The 27,936-nt window shown below is 37.2% G+C and overlaps 1 protein-coding gene across 2 annotated transcripts; it reads right to left on the reverse strand.

Annotated features, from left to right (window-relative positions):
* Positions 1 to 264: 264 nt before the first annotated feature.
* On the reverse strand, positions 265 to 27,921 carry LOC140243710 (UPF0538 protein C2orf76 homolog). 2 transcript variants are annotated; one of them, XM_072323368.1, is made up of 6 exons: positions 27,811 to 27,921; positions 24,459 to 24,715; positions 23,590 to 23,678; positions 17,244 to 17,325; positions 15,734 to 15,865; positions 265 to 1,469 (listed from the first exon to the last, which is right to left on the reverse strand). In XM_072323368.1, exons 2-5 carry the CDS (start codon positions 24,595 to 24,597, stop codon positions 15,789 to 15,791), a joined length of 387 nt encoding a protein of 128 aa, XP_072179469.1. In that variant the 5' UTR covers positions 24,598 to 24,715; positions 27,811 to 27,921; the 3' UTR covers positions 265 to 1,469; positions 15,734 to 15,788. The 2 variants fall into 2 exon arrangements, with proteins under 2 accessions (XP_072179469.1, XP_072179470.1); XM_072323369.1 differs by having other exon boundaries at positions 24,459 to 24,711; positions 27,811 to 27,864.
* Between the last annotated feature and the right edge of the window lie 15 nt (positions 27,922 to 27,936).

Consider the following 27,936-nt stretch of genomic DNA (forward strand, 5'->3'; position numbering starts at 1 on the left):
TTACCTCTCATAGTTACAATGCATTGAGTAACAATTGAAATTGAAAATGCATCAAAGTCTAGATCTGAACAGGTTGGAGTGCCCTAGAGGCTGGAAATTTCCTCCTGCTTTTTCTCTTTGAGGCCAATTACATTTTTTTTTTCAAAGTTAATGTGTGTGTGTGTGTGGGGGGGGGGGTGGGGGGAGGGGCACTGGCACATAAGTCTCCATTTATCATTGATATGTCACACAGTATTCATAGTACAGACTGATAGTGCATTAAACTGAAAGAAAAATGACAAAGGTTTTTATTCATATCTACACCACAGACAAAAATGACAACACCGTTTAATCTGATGAGGCAAGTGTTACGTAGTGTAACACTAGTGTATTAATTCTATTTTACTGATTCTAACTTGGTGATTAAAACTATGACACAAAATATCAAACCAAAAAAGCTCTAAGCTGTATTTTGTCACAAAGACTCTCTGATCATTTTCTACCATTCCAAATAAAACGCTACCAGTATGTCCCTTCATTTAAAACAGTGCATGAGTATGTACGTTAGTGTACGAAGGCAACATGAAGGTGACAAACAAGTTATGCTGTGATTTGAACCCCAGCCCGTCTCATCAAAATGCAGTGTGCAGTGGTAAATGCCTTGGTAGTAAACACGCTCCTTGCCTTTCGCTCTTTTACCTTGGTGCAGTTAAAATCCATGTTTGTTTTGAATTTCATTGCTGCAAGACTATACAATATATAAGTTAAACAACATTCTGCATTTAAATGATGAGTTTCTATGATTCTACTCTGATGCCCACTGGTGGAGGCTGTGAAGATAACATTCACATCTGATATGCATGATGATAACGTGAACTTGAACTTTTAAAGCCCAATGCTTTTTCTGATCTCAGCAGATAATCTAATCTCAACAGATAATCTGGTATCAACAGATAATCTGATCTCAACAGATAACCTGGTATCAACAGATAATCTGATCTCAACTGATGCCAATTATATATACTGACAAATGTGTACACAAATCACAATAACAAAATATATTAACAATTTTTTTCTTTAATTTCTTTATCTGACAGAGTTCACACCTTTGTTTGCATGCCAGACATAATCATTTTCATTATAAGAGTCCTTTTGACCATGATTGGGAGGTGAGAATGAGTCGCCATATACTTGTGTGTGGTGCTCACAACATCACGTTTTCTTCCCGATAACCTCTGCTGGAAAATGTGTGCATGTCTGCATTAGATTGTGCGTGGTAAGATGGCGGCTCATGTACGAACGTCAGCTTCATTATGTTTGTACAGCGTGAACAGGCCAATGAGATATCCAGATATTGAACTACATGAATAGAAATCAGTGGTTTTGACCCAGGAAGAACTTCTCTGAACCAGCTCCATAAGGTAAACAGGGATGCCAGCAAGTTGAGATTTCCTTTCCTCACCACATTCAGAGGGCTCCCTCTGGTGTTCCTGCAGAGAAAGGAGATGTACATCAATTATGTTTGCTTTACATAGAGTGTGTATATAATTCAGCCATGAATACTTTTGGAACATGTAAAACTGTAAAAGTAGAAATTTTCCTGTATTTGTGTGTTTTTGAATACATGGAATCAAAATAAATTAGTAATACATTCGACTAGCAAAAAAAAAAAAAAAAATGCTTGCTTCAATTTTTGCGCTAGTTTTGTGTAACGCAAAATGCGTGAACATTTCCATAACATGAAAATTCCACTTTCACAACATTACAGCAGAACAATATTCCTACCTTTACATAGAGGTCTGTCTATTCAGCAACGGCAGGTAGGTAGACATGTGGATAAAAAGTGATGGGACAGACTCGATAGCTAGTTAGCAAATGGGAGGTTAATAACAGTATCTAACTTAAGTTATTCCATCTTGAAATTTTGACACTAAAAAATGAAAACAAAAATTAAATTCAGTTACATATAAAGTTACAAGATACAGTCATGAAAGTTTCATGAATCATCCAAGACATAATTTACAGTTATGCATTCAGAAATATATTATGCACTCATACAGCATCATTTATTACATTTTAAGATATCCAAAAACAATTTAAAACAGAGCGATTGTTATAAAAGGTGGGTCCCACCTTTTATTAGGTTCGCTCTGTTTCGGATATCTTAGCCATTTCAAAACCAATTTTCATCAAATACCTAAGTATTGAATTTCTCTTGGAATTACATGTTCTTTCACATTTCATAAGATATTTCTCATTTTCTCATCAAGAAATGCTAGAAATTTGAAGTTAGGTCTCAACCAAAACTATATGATCCCTTTAAGTGATTGGGCACACAACAGGCTAAATGAAAACAGATGTAGACAAACCTCAGACGCTTAAAAAACTTTGGTCTCTAATACCTGACATATGGCTGTTCATCACCCCCTTCCATAGTTCTTTCCAAGTGACAGAGTGCATGTGGGTGTGTTTTGAGATTAACGAGAATTGAGATGGTTGGGGTGTATTCTGCTCGTTAGGTGAAATTCCTTCAGTCACGGCAACTTTCATCTATTCAACTACACTGTACTCTACAGTTTGCTTCAGCTTACCCTTATATCATCAGCCCACGACTCATCACTAGAAGAGTTTTGTCAAACAGCCAATCATTCCCATGGCGTCTGCAGAGTTAAAAGTCAGCGCCCACTCCCTCATTCCTATAAACTCCTCCCACATACAGACATTAATGTTAAAGGTAAGAAAAGGTTATTTGTTCTAACATTTTGTCTCCTTAGATATTTGTTTCGTGATGTAATGAGTGAAGTCGACAGTACTTCAGCCTCCACGAAGGCTACTGCACTCCATCTGTGAACGATTCCCACCAAACCTGATCAGAATGTTTGTAAAAAGACAACAGTGACAGAGTTAATTTTATCAATGGAGGAATCCCAGAAAATGGCATGGAATCTGTCATCTTATATCTTACTGTAGTATCCTAATCTCAAACTAGAAAAGTGTTCCATTTGATTTGGAGATCAAGATGTATACAATTTTGACTCACTACACCACATGTGCTGCAAAAAAAAAAATAAAGAGAGAGAAACTACAACAACAACAACCCTCAACTAGGTTACGAGACCTACAGATATCCAGATGGACCTAAACGGAAGCCATTTTGTCACTGAGGGTCCAAATGGTATGACTTTTGTATCTGGACTATAAATTCTGTGAGGCAACACGTGTTCTCAGCCCCACTAGGCCCACTGGGCACGACTACTACTCATCAATGAGATGCCCGCATCTCTACACCTGCTCTGGAATTGCAAGATTTCGGAGTCCACCATAAATTGTGGCCCCAAAAGAATCTGCTCTGTGAAATCCAAGTAATCTTCCCCCAATGAATCGCCCGCGGTCTAAATTTGTCACAACGTGGCGCGACATAGCATTTTGGACCAAACTGAACAAGGTAATGCATCATTTCTTTCTTAATAACTTTACATCAGATGTAGGTTATAAGCTGCCAAGTGTGAATTATGGCAATCTTCATCTACACATGTAAGTGCCCTTTATGACAACCTGTTCTGCAGGTGACCAAAAGAAAAAAAAAAAAAAAAAAAGAAGCATGTCACTTGATTAATCCCAGTCTACAAACTACACCACCCATTCCCACCATGTTCTTTCACATTTTGGGTTTTTTTTTGTTTTAAAGATAAAATCAATTTCAATAGACACTGAATCCTGAAAAGGCAAAGATAAATGTGCATAGATATTATTTTTCTCACAGAAATGGAAGTGGGAGGAAAACTGAGGTAGAATCACTGTGATCAGTTCTATTAATATCATTCTCAAATTGATTTTCATTACAATTTTGACATTGAAGTGATTCATAACTTATGAACACATGGCAAACGTCAAAATTCAGTAACTTTCTCTTCCACAAATTATGCAAAATTGTTTGCTCATACAGATCAAGGATTTGCATCTTAACCACCAAATCGCATGTGTGTTGAATTTCCATGAGAATTTTTCTGTTCTCCTTGTTTTATTTTTCTGCACTAATCAAAGTAACTTCTTTTTGCTTTTGCTAATTTGGGGCACTGCCAACTGGGCAGGTGTGTTTGTACACAGATATAATTGGCGCAGGAGAGAAGAATTAATCTTTTATATATTATATACCTTCCCTTGCTGAAATGAATGAGCTGCAGTTTTGTTCTGGACTGATGAAGTACCTTTAAAGGGGCATTCCAGATGATTTTCATAATTTCACATCATAAAGTACATAAATCGACAGCTCCATGTAGAGATTTATGGAATTTATTGTGGTCTTTAAGCATAGAAACCAATACCCTGGAAAATCTAAAACAAATTATGCTGAACAGTTCTGATGACATAGAGCCTCAAATATTTCAGAAATGTAGTAGTATAACTATTACAATACTGCTGGATTGACAAGTTCACCTGTGTACAATTTATGCACACCTTCTTCTTTTGTTCTGTTTCCTTGAGCCCCATCTCATGCATTGTTATGGTGAGGCTGCCATGTCATCATCCTTGTTCATTGTCATTTGTTATAAATTTTGAAAACATTGTTATTACTCATCCCATCACTATAAATTCTGAGACTCTGTACTCAGTATAAGTAATTTATTGTTGTCCAAATGAGCAAATCTGAAAATCATCCGGAGGTCTCCTTTAAGATAGGCAGTTGGTTCCATTCTGGTATCATGCATATCGTAATGAATTAAAATTTATGGCAGATTTTATTTTGCTGGTATGGGGTTCGATATGTCAGAGATTCCTTCATGACATGCACAAGCAGACCACACCAAGAGGGCAAGGACGACCGCGTAATTATAATAGCATAGTTATGTACTTGTCATGTCTTTCCTACTTAACCCTTCTATATATGGACTATTAAAGAGCATACAATTCTAGAAGAAATCAAAGTTTATTTGATGAAAATTGGTTTTGAAATGGCCGAGATACCCCAAAAGAAAGTAAAACAAGGAAAAGTAGAAATTACGCAGTGCGTAATATATGTCCCCGCCGGAAGTAGCATTTTGTAGCAAAATGTACAATATAGGTCAAAAATCAAGGTCAAAGAAGTCAAAGGTCAAAATTCTGTGTAGAAGTTTTAGAGCCCTCACCTTGTGCCATCACATAAAGCAAACAGAATCGAAATCGGGTTAGAATTGGCGAAGGAGTAGCATTTTGTTGCCAATGTACAATATAAGTCAAAAATCAAGGTCAAAAGTCAAAGAAGTCAAAGGTCAAAATTCTGTGTAGAAGTTTTGAAGCCCTCACCTAGTGCCATCACATAAAGCAAACGGAATCGAAATCGGGTTTGAAATGGCGAAGGAGTAGCATTTTGTAGCAAAACGTACAATACAGGTCAGAAATCAAGGTCAAAGGTCAAAATTCTGTGTAGAAGTTTTGAAGCCCTCACCTAGTGCCATCACTTAAAGCAAACAGAATTGAAATCGGTTAGAAATGGCGAAGGAGTAGCATTTTGTAGCCAATGTACAATATAGGTCAAAAATCAAGGTCAAAGGTCAAAGAAGTCAAAGGTCAAAATTTTGTGTAGAAGTTTTGAATCCTCACCTAGAGCCATCACATAAAGTAAACGGAATCGAAATCGGGGTAGAAATGGCAGAGTAGCATTTTGTCGCCAATGTACAATATACGTCAAAAATCAGGGTCAAAGGTCAAAATTCTGTGTAGAAGTTTGGAAGCCCTCACCTAGTGCCATCACATAAAGCAAACGGAATCAAAATCGGGTTAGAAATGGCGAAGGAGTAGCATTTTGTAGCAAAACGTACAATATAGGTAAAAAATCAAGGTCAAAGGTCAAAGAAGTCAAAGGTCAAAATTCTAGGTAGAAGTTTGGAAGCCCTCACATAGTGCCATCACATAAAGCAAACGGAATCGAAATCGGGTTAGAAATGGCGAAGGAGTAGCATTTTGTAGCAAAATGTACAATATAGGTCAAAGGTCAAGGTCAAAGGTCACAACTGAAATTCTGTGTACAAGTTTCAAAGCTCCCATGTAGTGCCATCACTCAAGCAAACAGAATCAAAATTGGCTCATAAATGACAGAGAAGTAGCAAATTGAACATTTTGATCACACATGGACGCACACACAGACAGACGGACGGACGGACGGACGCACGGACACACACACGTACGGAGCCCGTTTCATAGTCCCCTGCTCGAATTCATTCGGCGGGGACAACAAAGTGGTCCCATTAAGAGGTAGGTGTCACCTTTTATTAGGGATTCTTTGTTTCTGGATATCTCAGCCATTTCATTACCAATTTTCACCAAATAAACTTTGAATTCCTCTTAGAATTGTATGTTCTTTCATATTTCAGAAGAGATTTCTCATTATCTCACAAAACAAAAAGTTGCAAACCCGAAGCTCCATCTTAACCAAAACTATCCTATCCCTTTAACAAGCAAGTCGTTTAATCTGAAGTTAGGTACAACATCTCTTCGACAAATGCACCCTCCTCTGCCGTAACAAAAAAAAAACAACAACAAACAACAACTAACCCCTGCATTTTACCCAAATCTACACCATGCTTTAATGGGACTGTACAGTACTGGTTGAGGTGACGATTCAGGTTTATAACATTCCTAAGTGAGATAATGAGAAACCTCTTATGAAATATGAAAGAGCATGTAATTTCAAGAAGGATTCAACATTTATTTGATGAAAATAGGTTTTCAAATGGCTGAGATATCCATAAAAGTGATAACAATAAAAGGCGACAGGCCACGCCTTTTATTAGGATCTCTTTGTTTCACATTGTTTTTGGATATCAGCCATTTCAAAACCAATTTTCATCAAATAAACTTTTGATACCCCTTAGAATAGCATGCTCTTTGACATCTCATAGAGTGGTTTCTGAATATCTCGCAAAACGTTAAAAGCTAAATCCTCACCTCAACCAGAACTGTACAGCCCCTTTAATAGGCTGCTCTAGACCACGTGGAATAGAACAGACTACCGCGTGTCTACAATATTCACAGCACCAACAACGAAAGGGTTCGAGAGAAGTAGGACGAGCAGTATTTCCCCGTTTTTTTGTCATGGTTGGGAAAGTCAATTATCCAAGAGCCTAACCCAGATCTGATGAAGAGGTCATCAATTTCAAGTGCGGCGCCGACACGTGATGTAATTAGTATGCCGAAACCGGCTGAGCGGCTTCGCTGAAGGCTGTGACTTATCCCTGATGTAATTTCTCAACTTCCCCTCTCCATCCGCCCTTCTACCATCCGAGTCTGTTATCTCGTGAAAGACACAAGTGTGTTAACAATGAGAGTAACACCTTCGTACTTTAGATGTGACACATTGAGTTCATGTCTTGCATAGTAGCAGCTAAGCATTTTGATACTGCAAGAGTACCGACGGCCATTAAAAAGAAAGAATTAAGAAGCATTAACTACAAATATGACATTACACACAAAACTGAACTTTAAAGGGAAGATAAACCCCAAGAACAATGTGGATTGAGTGAAATCAGCAACATTAGTAGAACACATCAGTGAAAGTTTGAAGAAAATCGGAAAATCGATGCAAAAGTTATGAATTTTTAAAGTTTTGGTGTTGGAACCACTGGATGAGGAGACTACTAGAGGTTATGACGTATGAGTGGACTACAATATCAAGAAAATATAAAGAAAATACTACAAAAATCCATTTTTCATGAAAATTACAAATTCCATCAACTTGATATTGACATATGTTAAGGATAGCAATTATTCCCCCTGCTTTCTGAAAGCGGTTGGTCCACTGCTCTTTCATAATTCTAGAAAAGTGAATTTTTGTTGAATATCCTTTATATTTTCTTTGTATTGTTGTCCACTCATACGTCATATCCTCTAGTAGTCTCCTCATCCAGCGGTTCCAACACCAAAACTTTAAAAATTCATAACTTTTGCATCGATTGTCCGATTTTTCTCAAACTTTCACTGATGTGTTCTACTAATGTTGCTGCTTTCACTCAATCCACATTGCTCTTTGGGTTTACCTTCCCTTTAAAAATGCACTCTTTACCATCTATTACAGCTGTATTAGAACTTGGCATGATAGAGAAAATGGTATCAACATTATCATCTTCAGACTTCTTCCCTGAATCTCCTTTTATTCTTAGAATATTGCTATGAAATTGAACGTGAGCAAATCAAACTGGTACGCATTACCAAACTTCAGAGAAAAAGTAAAGCAGCACAACATCAACCTCCTAAACCATTTCAATGCCTGTGGTCATTGACCACATATTCTGTGCTGGAACACAGGATACTGCGTAGATCTCATATTTATCAGTATGTCGGACAATTTCTAGGAAAACCCTCAAAACTGGTTTGTGGTTGTCACCCAATTTCTTGGACCATGAAAGCAAAATAATCTTTGCCATGAATTTATAAACCACTGAATGATATTCGTGGTAGACAATGGTGACAATTGAAGAAATTAATGATGATGATGATGATGATGATGACAACGACAATAATAATAATGATAATGTAAAAAATAATAATATTATTAATAATAATAATAATAATAATAATAATAATAATAATAATAATAATAATAATAATAACAATAATAATAATATCAATGATACTACTAATTACAGGATAACAATATGACAATAAGATGATAATGACACAGACTAAGTATGAATTCTAATGAATAAAACTTTTCTTTGAACTATGAAGGTAGTTTGAGGCTGCCATAATTACACAGGCGAATCGAGAGCAACCCAAAGCCCTAACAAGTTTTCATTATATATCCTAAAAGATATTAAAGCTGAAACTTCAGTGCTATCTATCTAGCTACCTTTTAGACGGATGATGTCATAACTTTGAAAGTGGGTATTCTACATAAATAGAATGTACTATAATAAGTGTATATAGTTTCAGTTTAATCTGATAATCCCTGCATTGTGATTGACATGAAGTTTGACATTTTGTTTTTGTCCCATTCACTGCACAGAGCACTGCTGAGTAAGATTAAGCTCTTGAAGAGACCCTAAAGTTTACGGCCTCATTTCTCAGTAAACAATCTTAGAGAAGGTATACATCCTTTTTGTTATTTAGATGGGTTGGGAAAGTCCATTTGTATCGAGTTTCAATTGTAATATATGTCATTTAATCTTATAAATAGAGTCTTCTCTTTCAGAACCTGCCTTCAAATAAATAATATCCATGCCAGGTTTTAGTGGTTTTGTGATGCACGGTCACAGATGTTATGTGTCCCTGCTTCTATGAAATATCGAGGTGGGAGCCAACTCTTGTCAAATCGTGCAAAACTTCAGTCATACGGGATTTACACAGTCAGATGTACTGGTAGGTTCATATAAGTTTACAGTTGCTTTTGTAATACAGCTAAACAAGGTCATCTGTAATTTTCATACCATTAGAAGGCTACAATTAACTATGAAACAAGATATTTCTACACATTCACTCAACACTTCCGGTTTACATCACCCGATTATGAAACCCTCCCACTCCACCTCCACATTTTCACTTTCTCAATACAAGGGATGAAACTTATTTCAGAAACATACTCATAATGCAAGGACACTTTGATAAAGCATGTGCAATATACCTTTGATTGTATCTGATCATGCCCTTCATTAACACTGAACTGCAATGAGACAGTGAAAACACTATAAAAGATTGACTTTTCATGATATATTAGTTATAGACTTAAAACCAATATTGAATAAATTTTATATATTCAAACTACTACCGGTACATTGCATCCGCAATATATTATACGAGTCTTGTCTTGATTTTTCTTGAGTCTTGAACATATTTCCCGACTGGTTAAATTTGTAATTGTGGAGTACAGTAATGGACGGAGAAATGTAAGCATGAACGCTGCATTCATGTCAGGATCAAAGTTAATGCTTTTGCAGGTTTTAAAATTCGTGAATGGCACTCGACTCACGAAAGTTGTGAAAAAACCCCAAAAAACCCACAAAATATATGGCACATACAACACCCTTTTTTTTTAAAGAGCTGAAAACATGATGGAATGTCAATGCAAAACAGTGTGCTGTTTTTTTTTGGCCTTCATTGGGTTCATGAAAGCTAAAATTATACTTGACAATACACTTATCACTATAGGCCCTACTGTATACGCCATATATTTCGGGAGTCTAAATTTTCGCGAATCGGGAATTCTCGACGATTTCGCGAGTGGTTAAATTCGCGATCATGGAGTCCTGTACTGAACAGAGAAGAGTACACACATACGTCACATTCACATCAGGATCAGAGTCAATATTTTCATGAGTCTTTAATTTCGCGAAAAGCACCTGACTCGCGAAAATAAAAGCCTCGCGAAATATTCGGTGTATACAGTATGTGATTAAAATCCAACCATACCCCTTGCTACGAAAAGCAGTGAACATCTAGAAATGAAATGTGTTCACTATGCAACACATATTCCAACACCAACAAAATCATCATGTCCTATTTATTGATAGAATTATAAGTAGTGTCTTGGAATATCATCAATTTACTTGACATAATAAACTTTATACAGAAATACTAGTTAGTAAACCATTCACAAATTTCTGTGTTAATGTGGGTGTCATGGATGTGGCCTGTGAGAGATGTTTGATTACCACATTTTTTTCACACAAACATCCAAAGGTCATTTTATGTGCTGGGTTCCATAACACTTGTTTGAAAAATAAGGGAGTAGTTCACTCTCCAAGATCTTGTTTTTGTTTGTGTATGGCATCACCATGACAACACAAAAGCAATACAATACAACAAATGCAAAAGTATGTTTTCATAGGACATTATGTGTACTTCAAAAATCTTCTCTATTACTTCAAACAAGGAAAGTTTTCTGAACAATGATCTGTAAGGGACATATGGACAGACTGGCCAACTAAATGCAACCGATTTACCATTACCTGACCAATGATAAACTGGCTTGTCCCCCCCCCCCCCCCTCCAAACTCTGGTAAGGTATAGAATGTGAAGACACTTTGTCATACAAAGCAGCATTTTCTTGCTTTTTTTATTTTTTCACATAGTTCATGTGAAAAGATTGTGGTTGATAACTGGACAATCCTGAAGTAATTGGAAAGTCACTCTTATACAGCTGTACATGTGGGCCAAAAGTAGCCTACACCTGTACACTTTAAAGACTCGGTTCAACAATTCTAGTTAATCTTTCTTATGTCAAGCTTGTTTTTTTTTTGTGACTGATTGACAAATTGACCCCCCAAAAAAGTTTAAAAATTTATAAATTGCTAGATTTAACTTTAACTAGGCCGGGGGGCCTCCGCCCCTTGACGTTCAGCGTGATGTATCGCCACGACGTTTCATGACTTTTTTCTTTTGAGTCTCCCGCATCTTTTGACACCAAATTTGCGATGCCCGGGCACGCGGTTCCGAAATGAAATGATAATGATAATTTTTTTACAATTTAACTTCGTGGTACTTTAGATTACGTCAAAGGCAATGTGTGTGCCAATTTTCATCGCGATCACGTGGTCGACGGCCGAGATCTGGAGGGGGACCCACCTATATTGTACTTTTCCAACTCTGTATACACAGTTTTAAGCTGCTTGGGAACTAGACTGAGTAAGAGGTGAGGGTACATTGTGTCATCTGTTAACTTAGTTTGTTTCCTGCCTGTTCCACCCCTGCTTTCATTCTTGTCCTTGTCATAGTCCTTTCTTTCTGTTTGTTTCGCTTGACATCATGATATCAACATTTTCATACATGGCGTCCTTGACAGATCTTGAGATGCCCTCATCTTCCAGAGTAATTCACAAAATTGCACGCTATGTTTCTCTTGTGAATTCCTCTTTTCCATATAGAGTTACACAATAAAATTGCATTGCTTTCTTATATATCTATCTAAAAACAAAGTTGATATCATTATAATTGTATCCATGTTTTGTTAAAACTTATGTGATTCAAAGTTCTTTAAAATATTATATACTCATGTCAGCATTATGTATATTGCTTTGTATTACTTTATGTGAAAATAAAGTCACCTGAACTCAATTGAATTTGGTTTCACGCCCACCTCTGAAATATCTATATCACAAAATAGTTGAGTTTAATGATTAGGGGTACAATTTCTTAAGTAAAAAAAAAAAGAATTAAAATGAATATATTAGTCCTCTGTGTCAATTATTATTAAACTTGAATGACATCACAATTTTAGCATTTGATTTCAATATTTATTTGGTTTGTATGTGATCAAACCTCAGTGGTGGGAGTTGATTATCTGTAACATTGACACTTATTCCAAGCACAACTCCCAAAATACCCCTGAAACAACAATGGAGTGGTTCATTCTTGCTGATGTGGGTTTCTTGAAAATCACATACAGCACTCTGACAAGTGAAACTACTGTCGGACGGAGATCATTCTCAGAATTATTTGTTGAGTACTGGTGAATGCAAGGTACGCATATTTGTCATTTTTTGCCTGTTTTTTATGAATGATTTTCACTCCTTGTATTTGGTGAAAAAAAAAGAACTAAAAGAGTTTGAGTTAAAAGAAAAATTACAACAGAGAATACCAGAGCGCAGAGAGGGCAAAGTTCACCAAGATAAGAAAAAAAAAAAATGAAATGACTGCAAAAAGAAGACATAAAAGAAGGTATGATGGGGGAGAACTACTTACATGCTTATAAGAGAGAGGAAAAACTAAAGTGGAGGAAGAAGGAGGGAAGAACAAAGCGCAGGAAGCATGGGGGGAAAAATAGAAGGAACACCTGAGTGAATTCAAGCAGAAGAAAGGAAGCTTAATGTGCTGGAATTGAAACTTGATAAAAAAACACAGCCTGATAAGGCAGACTCTCCGAAAGAGCTGGGAGTCAATCACTTGCATTTCATAAGCTTGAGCAGCAATATATCAAAGTATCCTGAAGTCTACGCTGACACTGTGAAAGACCTCAACAAAAAGGTAACACCAGAGAAAGCTCTGGACAGCTCCAAAGAAGACAGGCATTGGGACTGCATGCCAGTGTAAGTAGGAAAGCAGTTAAAGGAAACCAAAACCCAAAGAGAAAAGTGGATTGAGTCAAAGCAGCAACATTAGTAGAACACATCAGTGAAAGTTTGAGGAAAATCGGACAATCGATGCAAAAGTTATGAATTTTTAAAGTTTTGGTGCTGGAACCGCTGGATGAGGAGACTAGAGTTTATGACGTATGAGCAGACAACAATATAAAGAAAACTCCACAAAAATCCACTTTTCTAGCATTATGAAAGAGCACTTGACTAACCGCTTTAAGCGAGCAGGGGGAATAATTGCTACCCTTAGCATATATGTCAGTATCAAGTTGATGGAATGTGTAATTTTCATGAAAAATGAATTTTTGTGGAATTTTCTTTATATTTTCTTTATATTGTTGTCCACACATTAAATGAGCGATTGAAAAATCTCCAAAAAATGTAGACAGATGTAGACATCACAGTGAGGGTGTCATATTCTCTACCATCTTTTTTTTTTGGGGGGGGGGAGGGGGGTGGGGGAACCACTCCAATACACATGACAGAAACACACACCTATTTGTATAATTTATTCTTTTAATAGTAACACTTGCAAAAATACACAAACACCAGAACAAGCTGCCCCTGGTAAATGAAGTGATAATGCACTAATGCTAAATCAAGGTACTGTAACAGTGGATATTTTTGCCCAAGCAATATTTCACGCTTGGCCAAGTAAAATGAATTTCATGTGTTTTTAATTCTGCGGAATCAGGACATTAACTACAACATAAAGGCACGTAAAAATATTCATATGGGTTTTTGTTTTGTTTTGTTTTTTATTTTCGCAATAGCTTCCGGTCGATTGATATGTGCACAAATTTTCACTTTTATACAGGTAAGCATAGAAAGATTACAACTACATGTACGTACATGTAACTGGTAGCCACACGCAGTGTATGATGTCACAAGTTATCATTCTATGAGTATAGAAATAATAATATTGATAATATATCAATTCATAAAGCGCGAAACCTATACACATATATTCTTCTGCGCTGCAAAAGCTTCTGATGTGCTTGATAATAACGAACAGTTAAATGAAAAGATGTGCTTTGAGTCATAATTTAAAGACTGCTACATTTGGGATTTCCGGACTTCTAATGGTAGATCATTCCAGAGTTTGGGAGCTGCACAGGCAATTCCTGAATTATTATTTTTTGTCCTGAATATTGATATATTGAATTGCAAATTTCCCTTCAGTATATTTTTCTATAAGTCAAGGAGTTCTGTGAAGGTGTACAGATGATGGCTGACACACATTACACAACAGTCAAAGGAAGAAATGCGATTATGGTACAATTCACAGACAAGTTTTCGGCTTATATGAACTTTTGCCACAGCATTTCTCCAATCATGTGACTGGCCATGTGCATAATGAAATCATAACTGCTCGCATGTGTCTTTGGCTCTCACTGTGAGCTAGAACGCATACAAAGTCAAGTTCACTGCACTTTGCTTTTATTTTCAAATTATACAACTTATACCTATGTAGAGAAAAGGTTACTGCTCCATAAAACGAATAACCTTTGAAAATAAATAAACAACGTGTGACTGACTTCAAGAAATAAGGGAAAACGGAAGTTGGCAAGGACTGGCAGTAGTCAGTACCAAAAACTAATTTCCTCTCAAATTTACCTCCTATTAGTATAACAAACAAGATCAGAATTGCTGTTTTAGAGTTAAGGCCATTCTAAAATGGTAAAAATACACCTTTTCCAGAGTTGGACATCATAAGCTGGCACCGAGTCAAACTTACCAAGGTTCATGCAGAGAGATTCGAACCAGGAAATTCACACACTTTTCAAGATCATTCATGGATTGTAATACAATTATATGTCATTACATGGAGTTTGTTGACATTTACCTTCTAAGCTTTGGTCTCTAAACTAACCAAACCTAAAATTGTTGGGTAAATAATGCACTGTCACTCTCATAATACAGGTTTGCCTGTTGGGACATTGTTGAATATTCAATGACAACAAAACATTTGTCCACTGATGACAATTTGACTATTTTGAAGGGAAATCCAGCGAAAAAAAAAAAGAATTTGTTTTCAAAGTACGTACATCATATCATACGACAGTTAATGACCAAACTCATAAGAATTTTTTTTCAGTGGCGCACAAAAGGGAAGTGGCATTTTCTTGCAGTGTAGATTCCTTTTGAAAATTTGGCTTCAGGACTAGCACAACTATGGTAAGGCCATTGATTAACATTCTTCTATTGTTAACATTTACTTGTAACTATACTGAACATTGATACTGATCAATTTTGTTTACATCGGCTGTTTCTATCCCTAACTCACATTTTAGAACTATCTTGAAACACTAAAGCTGGGTTTTGGTTTCATCTGCAAATGGTTTATAACAACTTTAATTTCAAAGCAAATCTTCTCTAAACTGCATAATATTGTGGCTGGCTTTCTTACCATGTCTGATAGAGATAGATAGAGAGAGAGAGAGAGAGAGAGAGAGAGAGAGAGAAGAAAAAAAGGAAAGAAAGGAGACAAATCATTTACTACAGGAAGAGCTTAGATCTGGAAAAAATTCAAAATACCCAAACAGAAAATTGATATTGTTGTTGACTCTATCAGGCTTCAGTAATGAGGAGTCACAAGCACATGATCAACATTTATATAAACAAACATTTATTGGCACTGAACATGGTCAGGCTTTGAATTAATACGGAGCTTCATTACTGTAACACAAGAATAGAAAAGAGGTGCTTACACGTGGAATACAGGTATATGTCTCTCCTACTATCTTATGGCACTGACGGCCTCTGTCACCAAACTGTTGTCGAATCTAACTTGTACTGCTCATACTCTTTGTGATTGAAGAAGGAAATCTCGGTTTCATTTTCTGTGAGAGGAAGATGAACAAACCATTTAAATGTCATAAATCAAAAGTCCATACAATGCTCATGTTTGCTATAATAAACATTTTATATACAGTGTCTATATCAAGTCCAAGCATATTCAGAGATAGTAAAAAAAAAAAACACCAAACAAACAAATAAAGAGATTTTAGTTAAAGAATGGGGAAATGGTACATATAAGCATCCCAGGTACAGATCTAAGCAACACACACACACACACACACACACACACACATACAATGCATGGATATAATATACAACTGTAAATTACATATTCTACTAAATATAGTATAAAAAGTACTATTGGCAGCTCTGAAAGAGAAAGAGAGAGAGAGAGAGAGTAGCCCTCTACTTGGTCCAGAAAAAACAAACAAACAAACAATTACTCTGTAGTTATCATGATACCTCACATGCTATTCCAAACATTTAGACCAGTTCTCTGTCCCAGGGACAATGTCCAGTGATATGCTGCTAACATTGAACTTCAAAATATTGTATAACCCCTTTCATGACAGAATATCATATCGATATAATGCAGTAATCAGCATTTGTTGACTGGGCTGCAAAGCAGGTCATCCTGAACAGGTTAATAACTCACATCAAATGGTTGCAAGTAGCCAAAGCTACCAGCAAAAACATTTGTTCTGAAGGTAAGTTCAGTTTCAAAAGGGTGTTAGGGAAATCCCCCTCACCCTGAAAGCTAATGGTAAAAAGGGTAACAATAACCATTACAAAAGTAATAATGGTAATTATAGTAACAATTGCAATTCATTGCACATAAAACCTCTCAATCAATCCTCTATGCACTTTACACAAGAGCAGAACTCCAATAGCCATTAAATAAAAAAACACAGAAAGTACAAATAATGGTGTTCAAAAGTTTTTGACAAAATTTTGGACCCTAGAATACACACATTTCTGTTTCATTTACTTCAGTTAGGCTTATTTTGCTTTCCTGTATAAAATAGTCTTCATAATTTGTGAATGTTAGCATTGCAAATTGTACGACTCAACAGTTACGTTCAGACAGTGATCCCTAACCTTGAGGATAAGGTCTATGGGGTGCCAAGTGTCACACAGTCGACTTTTGTTATGAAATTGACCATGCAACACTTGGTGCCCCCATACAGCTTATCCTCGAAGTTTCAATATATAGCTTATCCGCAAGATTAAGGATCACCGTCTGAATGTAACTATTGTCACTTTACAGTGCTGTTGAAATTGTCACAATGCTTGACCAACATGCAAACACAGAGATATGATATCAACATAAATCAAGCGTGACATAGCCATCTGTGCAGAAGCATCTTTTGAGTAAGTTGGAGGTTTGTATACATATAAACATTGGTCAATTTTACTCACCGACGCCGCAGGCTTTCAAAGTGTTTTCTGGCTTCAGAATCAGGTCTTCATCATTCTCCTTGTTTATCACTGGGTCACTTGTCTGTGTGGGGTTGAATATCAGTGAAAGACTTCTTAGAAACCGTATTCGGGCAATTAGCCCCAAAGGGCAAAAACTGGTTAGTGGTAAGGTTAGAGTAAAGATTAGGGTTAGGGGTAAGTTTAGGGTTAGGATTTGGGTTAGGGTTAGGATTAGGTTCATGATTAGGATTAGGATTAGGATTAGGGCCAGGGGAAGGGTCCAGGGTAATTGCCCAGTGGGTAATTGCCCTTGATCCCTTAGAAACACATGAGACTTAATAGATTTTGTCAATCCTAATATCAAAAGAAAGAAAGAGATTATTAATGCACTAGAGGAGAGAAAATATGCTAGGTATGGCTCATCTTCACCAACTGTCACCCCCGTTCAACCCCTGGACTATTTAAAGGTACTGCTTGCCATTAAGGCAGCAGGATTTGAAAGAATGTTTGAGTTTTATATCACATTTGATGCATACTGTGTAGGGCAGTTGTATCACAAAGCATCCTACATGTACCATATAAAAATTATGCAATAAAGCCTAATACGAGAAAAATACCCATATCTCCTTATATTTTAGGCTTTATTGCAAAAATTTTATATGATAAGATGTTTTGTGATACAACAGACCTACACATATGCATCAAATGTGATATCTTGAACATTTTTTTTTTTTTAATCACTGTTCCCAAAGGTAAACAGGACCTTTAACACAACAATGTCAGAATTTCAGAGCTTGGGCAATTGTTCCGAAGTGCATTCTGTCACTGCCAGCAACCAGGGATAGCCTGGTGGTTGTGTCGCTGCTCAGAAAACAGTGCGTAGATGACAAGTTTGAATCCTAGTGGTTTGTTTATTAAACAAGTTTGTTAAAAAGTAGATCAGCATTGCGATCTTACAAATACATTTGTACAGAGGGTCATATTTGATTAAAAAAAAAAAAAATCAGCCACAGCAAATCCTAATATTTCCACGCTTTTACAAAATCAGTCTGGACAAGAGATTCACAATGTGTGATGAAAATACTTTCAGTCTATTAAATATCAAGCCACCAAGACTTAAAGGGAACCCAAACCCAAAAAGCAATGTGGATTGAGTGAAAGCAGCAACATTAATAGAACACATGAGTGAAAGTTTGAGGAAAATCGGACAATCAATGCAAAAGTTATGAATCTTTAAAGTTTTGGTATTGGAACCGCTGGATGAGGAGACTACTAGAGGTTATGACATATAGTGGACAACAATACAAAGAAAATATAAAGAAAATTCAACAAAAATTCACTTTTCTAGCATTATGAAAGAGCACTTGACTAACCGCTTTCGGAAAGCAAGGGGAATAATTGCTACCCTTAACATATGTCAGTATCAAGTTGATGGAATTTGTAATTTTCATGAAAAAATGAATTTTTGTGGAATTTTCTGTATGTCCACTTATACGTCATAACCTCTAGTAGTCTCCTCATCCAGCGGTTCCAACACCAAAACTTTAACACTTCATAACTTTTGCATCGATTGTCCGATTTACTTCAAACTTTCGCTGATGTGTTCCACTAATGTTGCTGCTTTCACTCAATCCACATTGCTCTTTGGGTTTGCGTTCCCTTTAAAATCATATTCAATATTTTCTGGAGGGAAAAATCATTCACTCATTCATATGGTACCACAAGATGATGTCGTCTTCTACCACCCACAATCTGTTTTCCTTCCTTTAACCCTTAACCTTTCCTCCCATTCAAGTCTTCTCCATCCTGTACCCCTCCCTTACAAATGTCTCCATTCCTACCTCCCATCCCCCAATTTTCACCCCATAGTCTCCATTCAAGGCTTAGGCTACATTCAGTGTGAGAGAATTGGATAGAGCACTACAATGACAACATATAAAGGGGAATTTACCCCAAATATACTACTTGTTGTATGTGGATAGTTATACACACCTGTAAATTTTGAGCAAAATCGTACCATTCATCTAAAAGACGTGAATTTTGAAATATTGGTTATATCAATGCTAGATTTAAGAAGGCTACGACAATTCATGTTCAAAGCCAATGGACTACAGAATACTTTTAATGAATAAATAATCAAATTTTTTGGAATTATCTTCACTGCCTCTATATTGTTGCACTGCTGAAGGTGCAATTTGTATCAGAAATGGTTGAATCTTTCTCTCTCCAGCGATGACAATACATTGTATGGACTTCTTCAAAAGTCTAAAAGTTTGTAGCTTTTGAATGGATTGTCAGATTTTCCTCAAAAGTTGTTGGAGGACACACATGTAAAGATGCCTGAAAAAAAAAAAAATCTGGGAACTCCCTCAATTTTATTTCTAAAATTGTACCCATAGTCAAACCATGATGTTATTGGATCATACAAACAACAGACATACATGTACACATTTTGATAGCAAATACTAGTATTGGGAAGAACTGTGATACAATGTAGGGTCAGTGAGAGGGCTTCAAAGATTGCTAAAAATAAGTAATCTGTAGAAGGGAACTGCCCTGCCTATCAAGTGTACAAATGTGACCCGCTACAACAAAAGGATCCTAAAGTCGCTGACGGCTGAGCCGAGAAAATCGAGTTTGAAGTTGCATCATTGAAATTAGTCAAAACAATTGGTTTTCTGTTTTTGGCATAATTTTGTAGTCTAATGTTTTGCCTATCATCTGCTGAAATTTCAAAGCTAAATGATGAAAGGAAAGGCAAGAAATCAGCATTTTTCTGGGCCATGATTTTCCAACTTTCAACGTAACAGAAGCGTGTCCGAAGATTTGGATTTAGCGCCGCAGCTAGACTCCGCACCTAGCAACGAGGGAGTGATCTTATTGGTCAGTACGTGGCATCCTGATTACTGATTGGTCGTGCGTAGACCGCTGGCGCTAAGCTTGAATGAACATCGCGGAGGTCACCAGGAGCATGCCTTCTATTGTCAAGCGGCGAAAACTGCCTCGCCTCCCCTTGATCATGGTAGCGTCGGAAGGAAAACTTTGAAGGTGTTTTTCTCGAAACTCTGATTTCCTTAACCACTTGACATGCGCTAATAAAATCAGCGATATCTCCGCAACCGAGTGCTTTTATGAGTTGTGCTATACATGAAATTAAAGTAGAAGAGTAAGGGAATAATGTCATGCCATCTTCAGAAAATTGTCCTCCCCGACTTTCGGATCCTTTTGTTGTAGCGGGTCACAAATTCTGAAGTACTCCAAATAAACATTCATGGCATGAAACTTTGGTGAATTGAAAATGACAGCATGTTTGACAGCATGAAACTTTTGTGAATTGCCGACCATGAAAAAAAGAAAAAAAAGAAGGGTGCATCTTTCTCTCATGAAGTTTAGCTTCTCGCAGAATTCCTGGAAGTTTCAGGTATGTGAAAATTTCTGGTTTTGCAGTACTCCTAAAGGGTACTCCTAAAGGTTACCCCCGAAAACAGGACCATTCTGAACTCCCCGCCCTTTTTAAAGGGATGGTACAGTATTAGTGGAGATGAGGATTGGGCTTTTAACTTTTTGCGAAATACCAAGAAAACACTTATGATAAAGTACAGAGCATACCATTTAAAGAGGAATTCAAAGTTTATTTGATGAAAATCGGGTTTGGAATGACTGACACATCCAAAAACAAAGTAAAACAAAGCGTTCATAATAAAGTGTGGGTCCCACACTTTATTAGAATCCCTGTTTTTTGGATATCTCAGCCATTTCAAAACTAATTTTCATCAAATAAACGTTAAATTCCTCATAGAATTACATGCTCTTTCATATTTCGTAAGAGGTTTCTCATTATCTCACCAAAAAGTGTTAGAAATCTGAAATTAGGTCTCAACCAATGGTATACGATCCCTTTAAGCATAAATGGATCAATGAACAAAACACAAAGCTCTCTCTCTCCCACTCCCTCTCTCTCTCTCTCTCTCTACAAAAAATGGAACATTTGGTCTTGGTCGTGCAACCTTGTTACGCGACAAGCTCATTGACGTCTATAAAGGTAGTGACGATGGCGCATGTACCTCATTAACCTAGATTCAGTCATTGGGGTGACAGGGAGAGTACCTCTCATACATCACATAGCTTCCTAGTTCCAAAAGACTGGTGGAACTATCATCTCGTAACCCCTTTCTGGGCCAAGTTCACACGCTTTTCCAGTCCAACGGCACACCAACTTCTTCATCATTCATCCTCTCTCATATGTAGTATGCTGGAGTGTACAACCTACTCAACAACAAATTATTACTTGTTAAAGAGTAGTCCCGAGTACAATTGTACACTGTACGTATACTCAGGCAGGTGTCTACAATGGGAAATGCATTTTGATAGCAAAATGGCTCGTCCTCCATGGATAAAAGGCCTTTTGGTAATTAATGAAGTGCACTAAATCTAATCCTTTGACACACACACACTCACACTCATACACACACACACACACACACACACACATACAAAAACACCTGATCCTAACAAACATGCAGATAAACAAATAATAACAGACCTGTAATTTGGGTTGACTACATGCATGTAAAAAACACAGAAAATCTAGCAACACTCACGAAATGGCTGATAACTGATCAATAATAAATATTTTACTTTTAAAAGGCCTTTTTGTATGCTGTATTTGATGATATGAACTAAATCCTTTTGTGTCTGCACACACACATATGCACAACAACAACATCCAGAAACAAACCAAAAAATAAATCGCGTAACATTTGAAATGATTACACCTGGATAATTTAGCAACGCTTATGAAATGACTGCCATATTTGCTGGTGATAAGGCCACAATGTCGGATAAGCCTCATACCAACATTGGCGATGAAAAATGGGAAAACAAAAATCGCAGAGGTTTTGTTCTGATCAAAACTTCATTATGAATGCAAAAACAAACACTCCAAAACCCTCAAGCTTGGATTGCATCAGCTGACGGGAACAGCTCTAAAGTGGCTTTCTTGACATACTACAAAATGTTGATACATTCATGAAGTAAAGAATATTGTACTCCCACTTAATTTCTTTTTCATCTTTTTATTCTATTTGATTGCTGTTAGAAATTGCCATCAGTTTGAGCTTCTTGTTGTGATAACCTCTTCTTAAATGCCCTTTGGTAGTTCTTTTGACAACATTCAACAATGGACCAAACACTAGCTACTTGAACTGCATCATAATTTTGTAAATCAACCTCCTCATCATGCTGTTTAATAGTAACTTTGGGATAATCACTGGTGCTACTCTTGAGAAAGCAGACAGACCAGCACTAGCACCTACCTGTAAAATTGCATACTGTGTACATCTCTCACCTTCGCAGTTAACTATTAACCCAATGGAGACTAAAATGAGGAATGTTTGTGTGCATTTTAATTTTGCGAATTTCGCGAGCCAAGATTCGCAAGATTAAAATGCACACAAAAGTTTGTCTACACTATATGCATTGAATGCCAGTGGCAATTTGCAAAAATTTCATGCCATGAAAAAGGCCATCGGCTCCAATTCGCGAAAATGTCATGCCACGAATATATCATGTTTTACAGTAGTTATGAGAATATGTACTCCAGCAGGTGTCGATGGCAAATGCGTGTTAAAGCAAAATCAACTCATCCTCAATGGGTCAAGGCAATTCGACTTATGTACTGTATACGCCATATATTTCGCGAGTCTAACTTTTCGCGAATCGGGAATTCCCAACGATTTCGCGAGTGGTTAAATTCGCGATCATGGAATTCTTTAATGAACGGAGGAGTGTATTATACGCGTACGTCACATTCACAGCGGGATCAGAGTCAATATTTTCGCGTGTCTTTAATTTTGCGAATAGCACCCGACTCGCGAAATTCGCGAAAATAAAAACCTCGCGAAATATTCGGCGTATACAGTACTCTCTTATAGCCAAATTTTCAATCACCCAAATTTGAATTATTATGTTTCAGTTCTCTTCAATACCGAAGAAGAAAGACAGTAGTTTTGTAGAAAGTAAAGTAGATGTGAATGTTTGTACACGTAGTGGTAGAGTACGCCTTGTTTTATAAACATATTTATTTATATCTGTTATTTTCACATATACATGTACATTATCACTTATATTTTTGTATTCATATATTGTAAATATGTTTGTACTCTCATACCCCGAGAGGGGGTCGATAGAGTCAATAAAATCTTACAAATCTTAAATCTTAAAATCTTACTCAGAGTGGATTTTTTTTTACCCATAGCACTCATAAGCACAGCCATCAAAACAACAGTCATAGAGCCCCGAGACACTGGTTGTGAGGGTGTTAATGAACAGAGAACCACTTGCTTACCTTGGATCCGTGAGCCTTGTGTTCAATCTTCATGGTGTCATAAGCATGCTTTCTGAGTGGGGGAGGGAGACCTGGTCTTGTCTTGATATCTAGAGATAGAGAGAGTGGTATATGAGATTCATCATTTTGAAGGAGACTGGAAGATTATGGGAGACAAAAATTTTCAATCACCCAAATACTGTAAAAGTGGATATTTTTGCGTGACTATTTTTTTGTGCTCGGCAGGGTAAGAAGAGTTTCGCATGTTTTTTAATTCTGTGGAATCAAGACATCAACTACTAGAACATTTATAAGACAAGCAAAAATATTTGCGTGCTTTTATTTTTGCGCCAGTTTCTGATTGTGCAAAATGCACGAAAATTTCAACACCGCTAAAATTTACACTTTTACAGTAAAACTTACGCTTTTACTTTATGCAAATTTTGGTGCATATCAAATAAATTACCTGTAAACAAAGGCTGATTTAATGCAAACACACTACATTGCGATGTGCAGCACTTGCCTTTACACATAGTTGATGAATTTCATTATATTTTTGATTGCCCTTATTTTCAAATCTACACGTATATCTGCTTATAGAGTTATGTACAGTAAAGTAAGGTTTCAGAGTGCTTTGCACATGACAGAACTTTTTGATACTAGAAGCACTTCTAAGTTGAGGAATTTAGCAAGATTAACTTGCCCTATTATGTTGCAATGTCTTTCAAAATTCTGAAGAAGAAAATTGTTCAAGTGCCACATACGGTACAAATAGAGTTGGACCTACACATGTACTTGTAGCGGTAAGATAGGGAAACAGCCTGCTTTGTTCTTTTTTTAAAGAGTCTATTTCATTCTCTTTTGAAAAGGACAATGTATCAATGGTTCACCTTCTAGAACCTGAGCCATGAATGCCTCTACTGTGGTATCCAGATTCACGTGGTTGAAGACGACATGCTTGATGTTGCGATGTTGGAAGGAGCGGATGAGCCGAACAGTGACGATGACTCCTCCCCCTTCTCCTTCCATGGTATGCTGGGATGAGGGGATGACCACAGAAATCGATAGCTTGCTACTCCTGTCCACTAGAGACAATCACACCGGTAGTACCTCTCACCTACATCCCAAGAATATGGTTTAATTCTGGCTAGAAGATATGGGAGAGAAGAGAGTGAGAGAAACAGACACCATGATAACAATACATTTTCTTCATCTTTGATCACCTGAACAATTCTTATGCCACCTAAATTGTATTCCTGACCTTAACCCATTAAGAACGGGCTGATTTTGCTCCAACACGCATTTCCCATGGACACTTGCCCCGAATATACTCGGGACCTGTCCTCAACAGGTTAAAGTATCTACTATTAAAGCAAAACATGTTCATGGATGCTTTTCATAATGGAAACTACAGGTACCGGTATACCCTACTCAACATGTAATTGCCATTATAGGGCTTAATAATACTTTCATAGTTCGTTTCATGTGGGTGGAAATGAAACGAAATGCTCTTCTCCATGGTCCAGGGGATACCAGATGATTTTAAAGTAGCAGGCACACATTTGTCAAGCCATTAAAAACTGATATTTAGACAATGCATTCCTTTAAAACTACTCCACCAGTGGGGAAACTTAGGTTTGTGGTCTGGCAATTCTCCTTGACCACCATGATGTAAACATCTGAGTACCAAGGTATCACACTGTTCTGAGACTGCAACACACAAGTATGCTTTTGCAAAACATTTTGTTTTCAAAAGCCATGACACTTTCTTCCCCTGTACTTTTGAAGTGTTTATATATACATGTATACTAGGAATGCAGTACAGCAAAGTTGTACACAAAATTAGAAACTTTGTTGCATTATGAATTTTTATATGACGACAAAGCTATAGATGGCCATTCTTTTTGCAAATGGTCAATATTCAAAACATAACCCTAAAACAGACTACAAAATTGAAGTCTTGGTCATGATTACACAAACTTTCATGAATGTTGTAAATAAAGACGGGAAACATTTCATTGAGGTCAAAACCTTATTTGACCAGGGCTGCATCACTTACATCTTATTTTTGGACATGCTCTAAATTATCAGACACTGTTTTCTTTTATTTATTTTTATTTATTTATTTATTTTTTTTTTTTTGGGGGGGGGGCATTGCTACAGATTTTTTTTTTCATTATTGTCCCTTTTCTTATAAATTTCAATGATCAGTGTATAGTTATATTTCTGTTTGTTATCTTTACAATGTTTGTTTGTACTGTAACAATCATCTGTTGTGTATGATGTTTCATTATTGCTAACGCAAAACTGTTCTTCCTCTATACCGGGTGTCCCCAAAAAAGCGGAACGGTGGATTTTCAGTACCTTGCGTTCTAAAAGTGATATATTTTTTGACATTATTAGAAAAAGCATCTTCCGCAGAAGACTATGATACCAAAATCATTGAATCTGGTTCAGTACTTTTTATTCTACACCAATTTCTGTAAATGCAGTCATTTTCAATTTTGTGCGACTTATGAGATAATAATTTGGGTGCGACACGCGTTCCATACAGTGAATTGTGTAAGCTCGTTGATCCATGTCAACAAAAGATAACGCTTTCATATTGGGAGCGCGCACACACACACACACACACAGACACACACAGTCACACACACACGGTTTTTCCTGGCCCGTGCCTAATGTGAAAGCTGTATCTTTTGTTGACATGGATCACCGAGCTTACACAATATTCACCGTATGGATCGCATGTCGCACTCAAATTATTATCTCATAAGTCGCAAAAATCCGGCGAAATTTGGCAATGACTGCATTTTCAGAAATTGGCGTAGAATAAAAAGTACTGAACCAAATTTGATGATTTTGGTATCATAGTCTTCTGCTGAAGATGCTCTTTCTAATGATGTCAAAAGATATATAACTTTTAGACCGCAAGGTACTGAAAATCCACCGTTCCGCTTTTTTTGGGACACCCGGTATAGGTCGGCATACTTGTGAAATAGGCCCCACCACTGCCTGTCTCTACTGATAACTACAGCGGCTTTCCCGTTACACATGTGAATTCAGCCCCACTGCACTGTGTGGTGTTCAACGGTACATAAGCACAGTGGTGGAGCTTTCTCTCACAGTATCAGTGAATGCAGCCCCACCAAACAGCGTTTACACATGATTGGTACAGTGGTAGGGCCGATTTCCACAGCTTTCATCCTTCCTTCTTTCCTTTTTTTCCCTCCAGTTGTTTCTTTTCTTTCTCCCTTTTTGTCAGAAAGACTTCCTATTGTCCCTCAACTAATTCAACCATATGAATCGATACATTTCAAAACCCTAACCTAAAACCCAACCTTCCTTGCTAACGCAAGGATACGGATGCATGCACACACTGCAGTGGAGCCTTCAAGTTCACAGGGCTGCCAACACTGGAAACTAGTTGAGAGTGAGACTCCCATAGGCCAATGCTATAATTTAGGAGTCAAAATGAGTGAGATCAATAGAAATGCATGCAAATGAAATAAAGTTTTAGCTCGAGAAAGGACCAAAATGTGTGAGTCTCACGCTCAATGCGTGAGAGTTGGCAGCCCTGAGTTCATGATTTTGCCAGTAGGTCCTTTAGTTTTGAGGTCATCAATATGTGAAAGAATGTTTTGCCATTAGAAAAATTGCAAATGTTCTATTTCCAATGTGGCAATGGCAATGTGATGTCACGTAGACTAATCCAATCATACAGAGCTAAGTTTTCATACTTTAGAGCCTACAGCCAAATCCCCACAAACAAAAAATGCCGTGTAGGCCCTACGGCATTTCAAAAGCTCACACAGATTGGAACACACCACTACCACAGCACCACTGACACCGACAGTCACTGGCGGCATACTGATATACAAGGATTCCTTCAAAACAGCAACCCCGGCTCCACCACACTCACTAGCAATCCAAGACTCAGACAGTCACAATCAAGAGCTAAAATAAGAGCCAAGCAACTAACACTGTATTTTACAGAGACAAGCTAGTACGTACAGTTACTAACATTGTAGAGATCTAGACACACATGTTTAGTATGGGTCTACTCTTCGTCTACTGTACACTACCATGACTACTTTTGACTTTGTTTCTATTCAAGCTATTAGCTTCCGTAGTACCATGCACGACCAACGCACTTGTCACACTACAAAAATTGTTGTCACAATCATCAGGTATATACACAGTGAACACACACACAAAATAAAAATACAGTAATCAAGTCACCTCTGCTCACTCAAGTCACAATTGTTTACGTCCCGTTCGTTCTACACAAGAAACTTGCATGCGCCGCAGTGCAGAGGTACACTCGCACATGGAGCTTGCATGCAATGCGTCGATAGCCTAGGTAGG

This window comes from Diadema setosum, chromosome 20, assembly GCF_964275005.1.
Source record: "Diadema setosum chromosome 20, eeDiaSeto1, whole genome shotgun sequence".
Classification (NCBI taxonomy): domain Eukaryota; kingdom Metazoa; phylum Echinodermata; class Echinoidea; order Diadematoida; family Diadematidae; genus Diadema; species Diadema setosum.

Coding starts and splice junctions, on each gene's coding strand:
- LOC140243710 (XM_072323368.1), bottom strand. CDS start 24,597: ATGGAAGGAGAAGGGGGAGGAGTCATCGTCACTGTTCGGCTCATCCGC. Junction 23,679..24,458: donor CATGGCTCAGGTTCTAGAAG/GTGAACCATTGA, acceptor CTCTATCTCTAG/ATATCAAGACAAGACCAGGT. Junction 17,326..23,589: donor ACAAGGCTCACGGATCCAAG/GTAAGCAAGTGG, acceptor AACCCCACACAG/ACAAGTGACCCAGTGATAAA.